The 13,383-nt window shown below is 45.7% G+C and overlaps 2 protein-coding genes across 2 annotated transcripts; one reads left to right on the top strand and one right to left on the bottom strand.

The window, feature by feature from the left end:
* Window positions 1–6,113: 6,113 nt before the first annotated feature.
* Window positions 6,114–8,066, top strand: LOC308174343 (uncharacterized protein; the record flags this gene model as incomplete). Its single annotated transcript, XM_080549420.1, has 4 exons — window positions 6,114–6,240; window positions 6,819–7,355; window positions 7,465–7,518; window positions 7,618–8,066. 4 exons carry the CDS (start codon window positions 6,114–6,116, stop codon window positions 8,064–8,066), a joined length of 1,167 nt encoding a protein of 388 aa, XP_080405546.1.
* A 1,280-nt stretch (window positions 8,067–9,346) lies between these two features.
* LOC308174342 (adenosine deaminase domain-containing protein 2-like) lies at window positions 9,347–12,926 on the bottom strand (the record flags this gene model as incomplete). The annotated part of the gene is made up of 8 exons (XM_080549419.1): window positions 9,347–9,457; window positions 9,632–9,764; window positions 10,242–10,476; window positions 10,927–11,138; window positions 11,330–11,497; window positions 11,630–11,780; window positions 12,137–12,265; window positions 12,548–12,926. 8 exons carry the CDS (start codon window positions 12,924–12,926, stop codon window positions 9,347–9,349), a joined length of 1,518 nt encoding a protein of 505 aa, XP_080405545.1.
* Window positions 12,927–13,383: the final 457 nt, after the last annotated feature.

Genomic DNA, 13,383 nt, shown 5'->3' with positions numbered 1-13,383 from the left:
ATGCTCTTTGAGGGCCAAAAAGATCTGGTGCCTGTTTACCCGCTACTCTCACATCATAATCCACCTATGACAACCGTTGAATATATACGACTTCATCTCATCCCTACAGATACTGTGTATCGTACACCTTACCTGCTGTCATCTACTGCTGCTTCTGGGCTATTAATACTCATGCTATTAATAATACTAATTATTATTATTTCTAACTACTGCTACTGTATTTTTTCTTGTCTTTTTATTTGTATATATGACTATTGCCGTTTTCTTTTGTTGCTGAAGTATTGAGGAACCGAAGCCTCTATTATGTTTGTCTAATGGATGTAACAATAATAATAATAATCAGTGAGAGCCCTTGTGTACAGAGGCTGAGAAGAAGAAGGCAGACGCTCTAATTGGCACTGTCAGAGGTTTAAAACGGAAATTCACAAAATGCTGATTACCTAGTAGAGGTTGAGCCCCTCCCACCTATCAGCAGTCATACAGAGAGTGATTATTATAACTACCAACTACCTTCAAACACAGCCAGATGGACAATCTATCTTTGTAACAGAAACTAGACAGATTCCCACTGCTGTTAGGACTGCAGAGTCACTATATCTTCCGCCATAGATCTTAACCCATCTTAACTGTCCCTCCTAATGACCTCTTCATCGTCACTACCCCCCTGTACAGTTACTGTAAATAAATGTATAATAAAAAACAACAACAAAAACGAATTCTTCCTTCTTCTAGCATTGTAACTGTCAATGGCCCGTGGTCCTAGCATAGATGACCTTTTCTTATAATGACTGATGGATAGATGATTCACTATACTTAGACAAAATGTAGCCTATTTGTTGTTGGTCGCTTTGGATAAAGGCGTCTGCTAAATGCCAGAAATGTACATGTAGATAATAGCCAGAAACTGACAGACTAACCAATCCCACTTTTCTACCAGAAACGGACACAGACACTACAAATCATACTTCATTCAAATATAGAAGGAAATGTACTCTGCCAATCCCGAAGACACAGAAGGTTCCACAGCTCTAGGCTGCCTGTTCAGTATTTGAAGCTATATATCTAACTTTGGGTGCCTTTAAAACCTTTAGCCTTTTGAGTAAGCTGCTACAACACAGGCTCTTTCTTTATAATTTCTAAATTATTTTATTATTATTATTATTATTTCTTTTAGCATTGGTAACAATGTGTTATTGCTTGTAATGTCTAGAATTTACTTGACTTTATTTCTTCATTTTCAAATGTTTAGAACATATTATTCTGACTATTTATTCAGCATATTATATGTAAGTAGTCTGAGCTTTAATTTTAACATGGCTACTGTCAATGATTTGTTGTGTAGTAGCTATAGTGAAGGGTACCTGCATGAGGGCCTATTCGGGACTTTCCAACAACAATAGTATTCTCCTGGGACTTCCCTATTACCATTGTGCCTTAAAGATATCCGGAGCTGTCATATCATAGTCATGAGGAGTATAATTTTCGGACATGTTAGTGAGTTAATTTTCGGACATGTTAGTTAGCGAGTAAATAGTGTTTTTTGTTTTGTTTAGTTTTTTCTTGTTTTTGTTTTGTTTTTTGTTGTTTTGTTTTTTGTTGTTATAACTATTTCTTTTTTCACATGTTCGAAATAAGGCTCGCTACTCAGACGCGCGGCTTGGAGTGGCTTCAACAATGGTGTTTTTTAGAGTCTTTAAGTACATTTGTATGTACACTTTTATTTTAGTACTTATAGGGAATGGTTGTGTAAATAGTACCTACAGCAGACTAGACTTACTAGAAGTTGGTGTGCAAAACGAGGGGACTGTAACGGCGGAATTCTTGGAACAGCAGAGAATCCCATTCGACATCGCTCGGTCGCCGGGTGACCAATACTACGCTCTCCCAGCACTCAAGCGCAAACGTCGGAGGCGAGACCGTAAGCAACGCCGAGGAAGAAGGGGGGGCCTGCTAGCCAGGCTGAGAAGAAGCCCGGATAAGCCTGCTTTGCCGAGTATTTTCCTATCCAACGTCAGGTCCCTGGCTAACAAGATGGACGAATTGAGACTACAGGTCGTCACAAATAACATCGTGGGAGATAGCTGTGTGATTATTCTCACTGAAACCTGGCTAAATTACACTATCCTGGACTCCGCGGTAAGCCTGGAAGGGAGAACCCTTCACCGGGCAGACCGGACCTTGCTTAGTGGAAAGACCCGCGGAGGTGGGCTCATTATATCTACGAAAGACAGCTGGTGCTTAAACACGAAAACTGTAAGTAGCCACTGCTCCCCAAACCTGGAATACTTGACTGTTAAATGCCGACCCACTTACCTACCGAGGGAGTTCAACGCAGTGTATATTACAAGCGTTTACATTGCACCAAATGCAGATGGTAGCATAGCATTGGCGCGGCTATATGACATCATCAGTGGTGAACAGAGCGCGGACCCACAGGCAGTCCACATTATCGCCGGAGATTTTAATCATGCCGACCTGAAGGTAGTACTACCCAAGTTCTATCAGCATGTTAAATGTGCAACAAGAGGAGAAAAAACACTGGATAAGGTATACACCAACATCAAGCGTGCTTACAAGGCTAGACCGCTAGCTCATCTAGGCATGTCTGACCATGTGTCAATCCTCCTGATCCCAGCCTACCATGAGGAAAAGTGCTCCCATCACCACTAAGACTGTCAGAACCTGGTGAGAAGGGTCCGCTCCACTGCAGATCTGCCTAAATGACACCTCATGGCAGGAATATGAGCATGAGGACCTGGAACAGTTCACGTCGTCGGTTCTGAACCACATAGTGAACTGCACCAACTCAGTCACCGTGGACAAACGGGTCCGGGTCTACCCCAACACGAAGCCATGGATGACTGGGAAGGTCCAAAAACTGATCAATGAGAGGGACAACGCCTTCTCCGCAGGGAAGGGCACACTGCTGTACAGCACCACCAGGGCTAACCTAAAGCGCGGCATCCGAGAGGCCAAGGCAGACCACAGAGAGAAGATTGAGGAATGCTTCCTGAGCAACGACTCCAGGCGGATGTGGCAGGGGGTTCAGCACATGACAAACTTCAGAGCCAACAGGCTCACAGCCGCAGAGGACGAACCCCTGCTGGCGGAAAAGCTGAACTCCTTCTACGCCCGGTTCGACGAGGGGCGAACGGAGGTAACCACAACACAAACACCACTCTCTCCAGCTCTCAGCAGCCTCACCCTCACAGAGCATGAAGTGAGACGCGTGCTGAAGGCAGTGGACCCCAGGAAAGCCTCTGGGCCGGATGGCGTCCTGGGACGGGTGCTGAGGGACTGCGCCGACCAGCTGGCCGGGGTTTTCACCAACATCTTCAACCAGTCCCTGTCCCAGGCCACCATCCCACCCTGCCTGAAAACCTCAACTATCATCCCAGTCCCGAAGAAAAGCACGGTGAGCTGCCTAAACGACTACCGCCCGGTGGCACTCACACCAATCATCATGAAGTGCTTCGAGAAACTAGTCCGGGCCCACATACTCACACGCCTCCCGCCCAGCCTGGATCTATACCAGTTCGCCTACAGAGCCCACAGGTCCACAGAGGACGCCATCGCGACGACTCTCCACGCCACTCTATCCCACCTGGAGAGGGGAAACAGCTACGCGAGACTGCTCTTTGTGGACTTCAGCTCTGCCTTCAACACCATCCTTCCAGACAGGCTAGTGACCAAACTACTAGACCTGGGACTATCACACTCTATATGTGCAAGGATCAAGGACTTCCTGTCCGACCGCCCCCAGAGGGTGCGGGTAGGCTCCCACACCTCCACAGCCCTCAGACTCAGCACTGGGTCCCCCCAGGGCTGCGTGCTAAGCCCCATCCTCTACAACCTCTACACCTACGACTTCACCCCCGTCCACCCCAGCAACTCCATCGTAAAGTTTGCAGACGACACCACCGTGGTGGGCTGCATCTCGGGGGGGGATGAGGCGGCGTACAGGGATGAGGTAGAGCAGCTGAGCAAGCTGTGCAAGGTTAACAACCTGCTGCTGAACAAGTCAAAGACCCAGGAAATCATCGTGGACTTCAGGAGGAAAAAATCTGAGATCCAGCCCCTGCTCATCGACGGAGAGAGCGTGGAGAGAGTCTCAACCCTCCGATTCCTGGGGGTGCACATACAGGATGACCTGTCCTGGAAGAACAACACAGCAGCCACCATCAAGAATACACAACAGCGGCTCTACTTCCTGAGAGTCCTCAGGAAGGAACACAACAAGCAGGAGATACTGGTGGCCTTCTACCGCGGCGTAGTGGAGAGCATCCTCACCTACGGCATCTGCAACTGGTTCTCCAGCTGCACAACCGCGGAGAGAAATGCGCTACAGAGAGTCGTGAGAACAGCCCAGAAGATCACCGGCGCCCCCCTCCCCTCTCTGGAAGAGCTGTACAACACACGCTGCCTCAGGAAGGCCTCCAAGATCTCCAGAGACCCAACCCACCCTGGGTACGAACACTTTGCCCGGCTGCCCTCGAAAAGGCGGTACAGGACCATGGCCGCAAGGACAAACAGACTGAAGCACAGCTTCTACCCCAGGGCCATCCAGGCCCTGAACACAGCAAAGACCTAGGTTCTGGGCCCTGGACAGTCTGGACGGATTGATGGCAGCTGCTGGATTGAAAAAAATCAGGTGTAGTGCTGAGGCACAAATGTGTACATTTCAAGCCTGCAAACTGCGACACTTTAAATGAATGTGCAATAACACTATGTGCAATATGACAACCCTAGTCGTCTTATCTGTACAGTATAGTATAGTGGATAGTGTACATAGCCTTTATTTATGTAAACCAGCTCCTTTCCCTTCTTGTTTTTTTAGTTTTTTTTTCTTTCCTAGCACCAGGGGAGCCACCCCTCCCAAATGTCGTTGTTTGGTACCTGTACTATAGCAATGACAATAAAGACCATTCATTCATTCATTCATTCATTTTTACTGCATTTCGTTGTCTGAATCTAATCTAAAATCTCATCTAAAAAAGTATGTAGGCTATAAAATTATGGTGCAGGCTAATTTACAAGAACTGACACGATTACAATGGTGTTTGAAGCCTTTGCATGAAATCTTCAGTTAAATGTAAAAAATAAAATAAAAATAAAAACTTAGTCAAGTCTCGAACACGCAACCTTTGAAACACTAGTTGGCTGTCTTAACCACTGCGCCAGCCAGACCGCTGAGATGACAGCATTGCAAGTTGAGACCATTTCCTTTATTTTTTATTTTTTTTTACACTCTTTTATTTATTGATCTATCGATCTATCTATCACACTTTCAAAATATCAAGTTATCTATCACACAATCAAACTATCTATCGATCGATCACACTTTCAAAATATCAAATTATCTATCTATCACACAGTCAACCTATCCATCTATCTATCTCGTGTGAAGTGGGAACTAATATTTCCTAAAAGAGGAACTGTCGTTCGGGATGTAGTTTCCGCGAGCCTTATTTGACGCGCGTCTTACTTTATCACCACACCGGTGTTTGAAAGCTTGTTGCAGGAATGGACGACGAACGGCTGATCTGTTGATATGTAACTAGATTTATGCTTAAGGATAGGGTTAGATTTAAGGTTAGGGCAAGGTTTAGGATTAGTGGTTAGTTAGTTGAAATGTTGTTGACAGTTAGTTGAACATCTACTGAACTAGCAGTAGATTGGCCGTTAATATGCAATGATGGATTCGGTACCAAACTGATTTCAATCAGCTGATGAGTCGAGCCGTACGTGCTTATTCCTGTGCATGCTGTGCTTATGAACTTGTGTTCGCGCCTGAAACGTCTCATTCGCCGTACGCTGTACATCCACCTGCTCATTTCCCCATCGACCTGCTCATTTCCCCATCTTGTCCTTACAAACTGTGAACAGCCTATGGTAAACATTTTCAAATTATATTTGAGATAATACAAATTGGTTTCAGTTTATCAAACATATTTAATGTTATTTTGTTGTATTTGATAGCAGTTTCTCTAAAGTGTGTATGTAAATTATTGCACTGTCTGTATACTTGGCTATGGTGTTTACAATATTTCTGACAACTTGCAGCCAGGAGCCAGAAGCAGACTGAAGCCAGAGAAAGGCATAGTGAGTGGAAGATGTCTACCCCATACCTTTCCAACCAAGACAGTGTCACGCGCTTCAAAAAGAGAAAAGCCTTTTTTACCTTAAGTGAGGTCCATATACTTTTGGATGAAGTCAGGAAGAACCGCCACATTGTTGTGGGTATGTACCCTTATTCCACGTAGCCCTCTGTGCCATACTGACACTTGCCTTATTATGTCTTGCACTAAGATCCATCCCTATTTGTATCTGTCACGATCTTTGGGGGGGTGGGGTGTAACCAAACAAAAGAAGCATTATTATCTGATCTGCGAAACCACAGGGATGAGGAGGTCTTTGGCCTTGTTTGTTGTAGCCAAATTTAAACACATTGAATGGTGACAGAATGGTAACCAAAGCCTTTCCACACCAGCTATATTTGGATTTGGCTTGTGACTGGCTGTAACGTGAAACACTAACACATGATTAAATGCAAACACAGGTGACATATGGCACGCTTTTAAATGTCAGGTGGATGCGAGGTCCCCAGATCTGATATGTTTGATTTAAAGTAAAACAAAAATTACAATCACTGTTTGGTTGTCATTCTAGGCTCATGCAAGTGTTATGTCAGAATTGAGCCAAGTAGATCGATAACAAATTTAATGTGTTGGATATGCACTGTGCCACTTGTGGTATTGGATATATATTATTGCCACCTGAACCAGGCAGTTTCGTATGTGTCTCTGTAATTTCCACAGGCGAGTTTAACCGCAGAGTGCCGACGGACATCAAGAAGCGCAAGTGGGCCGAGATCACCGCCCGTGTGAATGAGATTGGCGAGTGGCAGCGTGAGGTCATCGAGATCGTCAAGAAGTGGTCTGACCTCAAGTGTGCCACTAAGCGGAAGGTGGCGGCCATGCGGTCTGGGGTGCCGGCCTACAAGGGGGTCCAGCGGCTGTCACGGGACCTCAGCCCCACGGAGAACATTGTGCACCAGATCCTGGAGTTGGATAACAAGCGAGGGCAGCCCCCCTGGGAGGCTTGTCGCCCACTAGGAGACGACGATGAAGGGCCGGAGGACGAGGAGGAGGAAGAAGAGGAAGAGGAGGACATGGCTGGAATCCATGGCTCCCCCAATGGAGGGATGGACATGGCCTCAATGCCACCACCGCCCCCACATTCCATGGGCATGCCCATTCCCGTGGGGATGCCTATACCTGGCCCTGGACAGATGCCCCCGCTCCCGTCGCAACACAAAGATGACCATTCAATGCCAAACTATAGTGGCACATCTCGTGAGTTCTTTGAAGTGCTTTGAAATGGACAACTCTGGGTTTAAATAAAAATAACGTCAGTTGTAGTAAATCTTTACTTGTCTGGTTTAATTGTATCTATTTATTGCAGGAGATTCGTCACAGCTGTCTTATGAAATGCAGTATGAAATACCCACTACTGAAGGTAAGGACATAAAAAAAATGTTTGTACGTAACTAATTCAATGTGAAAGGGTGAAGGAACGTAATATACACAAAGTGACCACTACCTCCTCTTTCTTAAGACACTGAACCCCAGTTTGTAGCCTCGGACGATGACCACGGGGATGACCTGCTCCCCCCTTCTCAGCAGTCGTCCAGCCTCATAGAGAATCACCAGGGAAGCAGCAGTGTTCATCGCCCTTCCATGGGCATCCACCACCCGCCCTCTCCACCCTCCTCTGGTCCTCCCCCTCCTCCGGTGAACCAGCACGCTCAGAATGCACGGGACAGTATGCTGCAGAGTGCTTCTCTGAGCGTGCAGGAGCAGCACGCCACCAACGTGCTGATGGAGACGGTGTCCCGCTCCCTGGAGCTCCTGTCTGAGTCGGTGCAGCGGCTGGCCGAGACGCAGCAGGAGTTTGTGCGTGAGTCCCTGCAGCTCCAGAGAGAGACGGTGAACGTGCTCAGAGACTTTGCCAGCAGAGCCCTGAACCTCATGCACGACAAGCTCAATGGACGCCCGGCGCTATAGCAACAGAGGGGGGCTGAAGTGACGGTGTAACAGGCAGCCGAAGTCAAGATGGTGCCTAGTATCAGAGGTCTCCTTTAGGACAAATGCATTTAGTGATTGTGAATTAAGGTTGTCAATGCTTTGATCGAAAATGTACCTTAGTATAACATGATTGAATGACGGTTGCCTCTACAACGTGTTTGAAGATTGTAACTTATAGTTACATCGCCTCACGGGGGTAGTGGTGGTCTAGTGGATAGTGAGTTGGACTTGTGATCGGAAGGTTGTGAGTTCAAATCCCGCCTGAAACCACACCACTACTAGTGTGCCCTTGAGTAAGGCACTTAGCCCTCAGTTACTCCAGGGGGAATGTCCCTGTAATTCGTAATTGTAAGTCGCTTTGGATTAAAAGCGTCTGCTAAATGGCAAAATTATAACATTATTAAAAATTACATCGCCTCACTAATTGTGTTTGTCATAATCAGGCAAAATCTGATCAGTTTACATCAGATACCAAGCACGATCTTGACTTGTCACCTCCAAAGACTTATCTGCCCCCCCCCCACCCCCTGGTGCTGGACTTCTATAATCCTTTTACACTGGGCACAAGATTGACGCTTGGTCAGTACTTTAGGTATTTCCAGGGGTTTGTGTTCTGAATTACTGTATGTAGGGGTCATCTTCCTGTCACCCTAACGGCCTAACCAGTCCAAATAATAACTGTCACATAGGAAAACTAATAATTGGATTTTACCATTTCTAGAAAGACTTATGCGTGCAAAACGTATGCATCCATTTGTTTCGTCTGATCTCAGATGGTTAATGGGGTATAGTTGGTGACAGAGCTGCTTAAATTTTAAGGCACTTTGCCAGTTCAGTTTTGTTCTTTTAAGTGGCTTGTTGTATCATGTGAAAATATGATAAACCTGTTTCTGAGAGTTTTTTATTCAAAAATACATTTTAAGTTAACTCTTGTATTAACTGTCCCGGTGTACTAATGTAAGGAGATTTCGGAGATGTTGTGGTACATGTAAATAAATGACATTGATTACCTTTGGGGATTTAGGTCCTAAGCTTGGGGCAAGATATACTTGTTTGTTTTCCCTTCTAATGCAATACTTAAAACTAAATCTTCAGACTTTTCTGTTTTTATTTTGCACATTATTGAACATGAACATGAATGTGAAACCAAACAGAACTTCAAACTAAAGAACATTAAGCATGCAGTAATGCTGAAATTAGGCACAAATCACAAATTCAAACTCCTCTTTGAAACAAAACTACGCCCACACCCATGGGACTCAGTGGCTGAAGCTGTCGACCAGGTGTTTGGAGTTCCAGGGTCCTGCGCCATTGGAGAAGAACTGGTGGTTGACAACCATCTTGGCATTCTGATAGAGACTGGCTTCCAACTGAAACAAGAAGGAACACATCACACAAAATTCACATTCATGCTGTCAACACAATCTTGGCCAGATGATATTCGGTAGCACATGATATGGCTACGATGTCGTCTATATGCAGTGCAGACAAATACAGGTCCAAGGGTGCCAGGATATCTACTGATTCATGGCTCAACAACTCACCGTGGCACTGTGATAGGTTTGGAGGTTCAGTAGAGAACTTTGCCCACTCAGCGTTGCAATTTTGCAGAAGTAACAGTAGAGGGCTCTCTTGCACAGTCTGCTGGAGAACCCAGGCCCACTCACAGTTGGGGAGCTAAGGGGCCAGAGAGAGCATTACGCCTACATAGAAAGCTCCCTCCACAATGAAATTATACATTTACATAATTTGTTTTTAAATGTTTGACATTTACCAGACGCTTTTATCCAAAGCAACTTACAAACGTGTCTAACAAGTAAGTGAATCACATCAGTCATCATAAGAACAAATCTATGCTAGGAGCAGGTGCTATTGGCAGTCACAATGCTAGAAGAAGGAAGGATCTTTTTTATATATACAGTAGAGGAACTGTACAGAGTAGTGGGGAGTGAAGAGGTCTTTACAGTCAAGATGGACAGGCAAGATGTAGTCTGAAGAGATGGGTCTTCAGTACCCATCAGACTTCATTGTAATGGTAGTATACCAAGTACGGTAAGTATGAAAGTAGTCATCGAGATCATCTATGTTTCATAAAAAATACTTAAATTGTTCCCATGTTACGAGCATCGTCTACCAGTAGCACCATTGACTTACCCATCGACAACAAAGCCTGTTGTGCTGTCCAGCACCTCGATGCTCAGGTCCCCGAGGCACCAGTTGATGCTGAGGTCTTTGCAGTAGCGAGAGCTGTGTTGAGGCGCCACCCCGTCACAACCGAGGAAGAATATCCTCTGTTTCCTAAAGGGTGGGACCAGCTGCTCCTCCCAGTCATCCCCCAGGCGATTGTTGATTGCGTCCGACACGTTGTCCGAGTTATAGCTGGAGTCACCTGAACGGACCAGTAAACCAGAACCAAGTTCTCAAAATTCCTTCTTAACCAGTTAAGGCCCCAATACAATTCTAGAACACTGCTGTAGATTGCTGAGAATTGTCAAGATAAAGATAAAATATTAGAACAAGCCTGAGAAAAGTATCACACACCAGTATTACACAGCACATTATTCAGGGAAAACAGACTAGATTGAGAAAGATTCTGTGACTATTTCAAAATGTACCAAAAGTCAGCATTAAGATTCTGTTTGTTGTATTTGTATTATGGTTTGAAAACCAAAGCCGTCAACGGCTACTTACCGTAGAACATAGAACAGCCATTCCTGGCCGGGGGACGGGGGGGACTAGAGGCTTAATACCTTCCAGTGTCACTGGAGCACTGTCCGTCAGTCCTACAAGGGAGGGCAGCCTATTCTACTGTGATTGTAATGCATCCTTGGTTACTTACCTAGGACCACATTGATGATGTAGAGTGGCTCAATGAAGTGGCTCAGCAGCGCCCCCTGGACCCCGGTGACGGCCCAGCGGCAAAGTTTGTCACTGTCGGACATGCAGCAGACCCGGGCGCCCCACACACCCGGATGGAGGAGAGCCACAGGGATCAGAGAGCCCTCAGCATGGCACTGCAGCATCAGGGAACTGTAGAGATTCAGGGAGTTCCTATGGGGACAGAGGATGCACACAATCACTCTCACTGAGTCACTCAATTAGATCACTAAATGAGTGAAATGTAAACTGCCCCAAAATGTAATTCCCATCCAATTCTTACACTTCTGAGTGGATGCAAGCAATTAAGATTTCCGCATTGGACACTCAACAACAGCAGCCAGTATGAAAATGCACACACTCACATGGAACTGCACTGTGCTGCCCCTCTTGGGGTCTGGTTGGTGTAGAGGTGAAGGTAGGTTTTGGGCTTGAGCTGGAGCAGGTGGCTGTCTGAGTTTCTCTCGTAGATGGAGCGCTCCTTGCACTTTGGGTCATGGCTGAAGAACAGCAGAAGCTGCTTGTACAAGAACCTGAATAGAAATACAGGATCGGACACATCATTTGCTAGTCTCCAGTATTAATAGCTAAACAAACCAAACAAGTGAGTGAAGTGAGTAAGTAAGTCCAGACGATCCAACAAAACTCCTGTCAGGCTGAGGTACCTTTGGAGAGCCGGTCTGGCGATGACCATGGCATGGCAGTCATGCACCATGGTGCCACTGAAGCAGAGCCAGTCACTGCAGCTTGACTCGCCCGTGCCCAACGCCACAACGTTGTAGCGCACATAGGACTGGCCCCAAGTGTCACACAGCTCTGGAGAGGGAATAATGTGGGAGAATCACATCCATAAACTATTCACAATCTATAGACACATACTGTATATATAACACACATGGACGACACATAAACTGTGTGTGCGTACATTAGACATTCTCATCAAAAATAGGTGTCATTTACAGTCGTTAACATATTTTTGTAGTGTATTATTATTGAATAGATTCCAGGGACTGAGTTGAAAAGGTGAGAAGGTCAACGAGAGTTGTGGAAACAGACCATCTTGGGGGGTTCGATGCATAAAAATAAAAAAAGACGTGATTTTGGATTAAAAATGGAAAAGGTGACTAGTTTGCATCCCTGAGATTCCCCAGTGAGCAGAGAGAAGACCTCACCTCTCTCCAGGACAAAGGCAGCCAGGCCGCTCTTGCAGCTGTGGAACTGGGCACACTCCCCCAGGAGGTCGTCAAACACGTTACTGGACACTGCTGCCATCCGATGCATGTGCCAGTCAGTGTAACCCACTAGAAAAGCAGATGCTTTCAGAGTCAGAAGAAGAGATGTACTAACCCTGACTCTTGGCAGATCATGCAGTATGTAGGCTACAGTATGGAAGACTATTCAATCAAACTGTTAGAAAAGGCAAACAGGTTTATGCCCCATGTTATAATCCTCAAGCCTAGCTGTGAATGTTTCCACTGACTTCCATCACAAAATAACCTGTTCCCTTCTAAATACACTCACAAGTTGTTTAATATGAATTCAATATCAGTTTGATCATCAAGTGAGAGCACCTGGCCCCTAACCTCCACTCTTGGGGCTGCTCTGCAGGTTGTTTGACTGGTCCTGGAGCCCCAATTTTAGGAAGCTGTTGTCCAACTTGGGTGGGGATGTGCCAAGGAGGGAGAGGCCATCACTGTCGTCGCTACTATCACTGTCGTCATCATCAGAGTCGTCTTCCTCCAGCATTGGGTCAGGCAGTATAAGGCTATGCAGGGGTTTGGCGAGGGAAGACCACATGGGCCTATAGTCCTCTGGTAGCAGAGCCCCAAAAACGTCTGGGTTACTGGAATCAGTGTCACCACTTACACAGAAATGTCGTCCAAAAGCGCCGCTGCTGCCCCTGTGCATAAGAGAGGCCGCCTTTCTAGGCAGCCGGCTACGTACAACATCTTCGTCCACCATGATTAGTAGCTACCTGCAGTGAACACAGAGTGCATGGGAATTCATTTAACACATGCATCAGTTGTTAGAAAGAGATGCCATTCGTAAACTAAAGGCTAAAGGATACATTTGAACGGTAGGCCATTGTGATGGTAGTCCGTGTTAAGACCTAGCATTGTAGTACCACTGCACTGGACTGGCATCTTATGAGATGCTTTCGTGGACTTTTTTCATAAAAACATTTTCTGATACAACAACACTAGAACCGTGTGTATGATTATCTGCAAATGTCTCCCTCACATTAAAATGCTGCCTGGCATCCCGAACGACATCTGTGGTTGAAGTATGGTGGAAGAAAAAAAAAAGTGCACGTGCAGTTTTGGCTAAACTAATTAGCTCGCTATCCTACTCAACCAGATTTTTAGTTGAAATATAATTAATTTCAATTGTTCTTTGTTTCACTCTATTCGACCATTAT

Source organism: Nansenia antarctica (assembly GCF_963989245.1).
Source record: "Nansenia antarctica genome assembly, chromosome: 20".
NCBI classification, from domain to species: Eukaryota; Metazoa; Chordata; class Actinopteri; order Argentiniformes; family Microstomatidae; genus Nansenia; species Nansenia antarctica.
The sequence above is the reverse complement of the archived record's forward strand: the minus strand, read 5'-3'. Positions and strand labels throughout refer to the sequence as shown.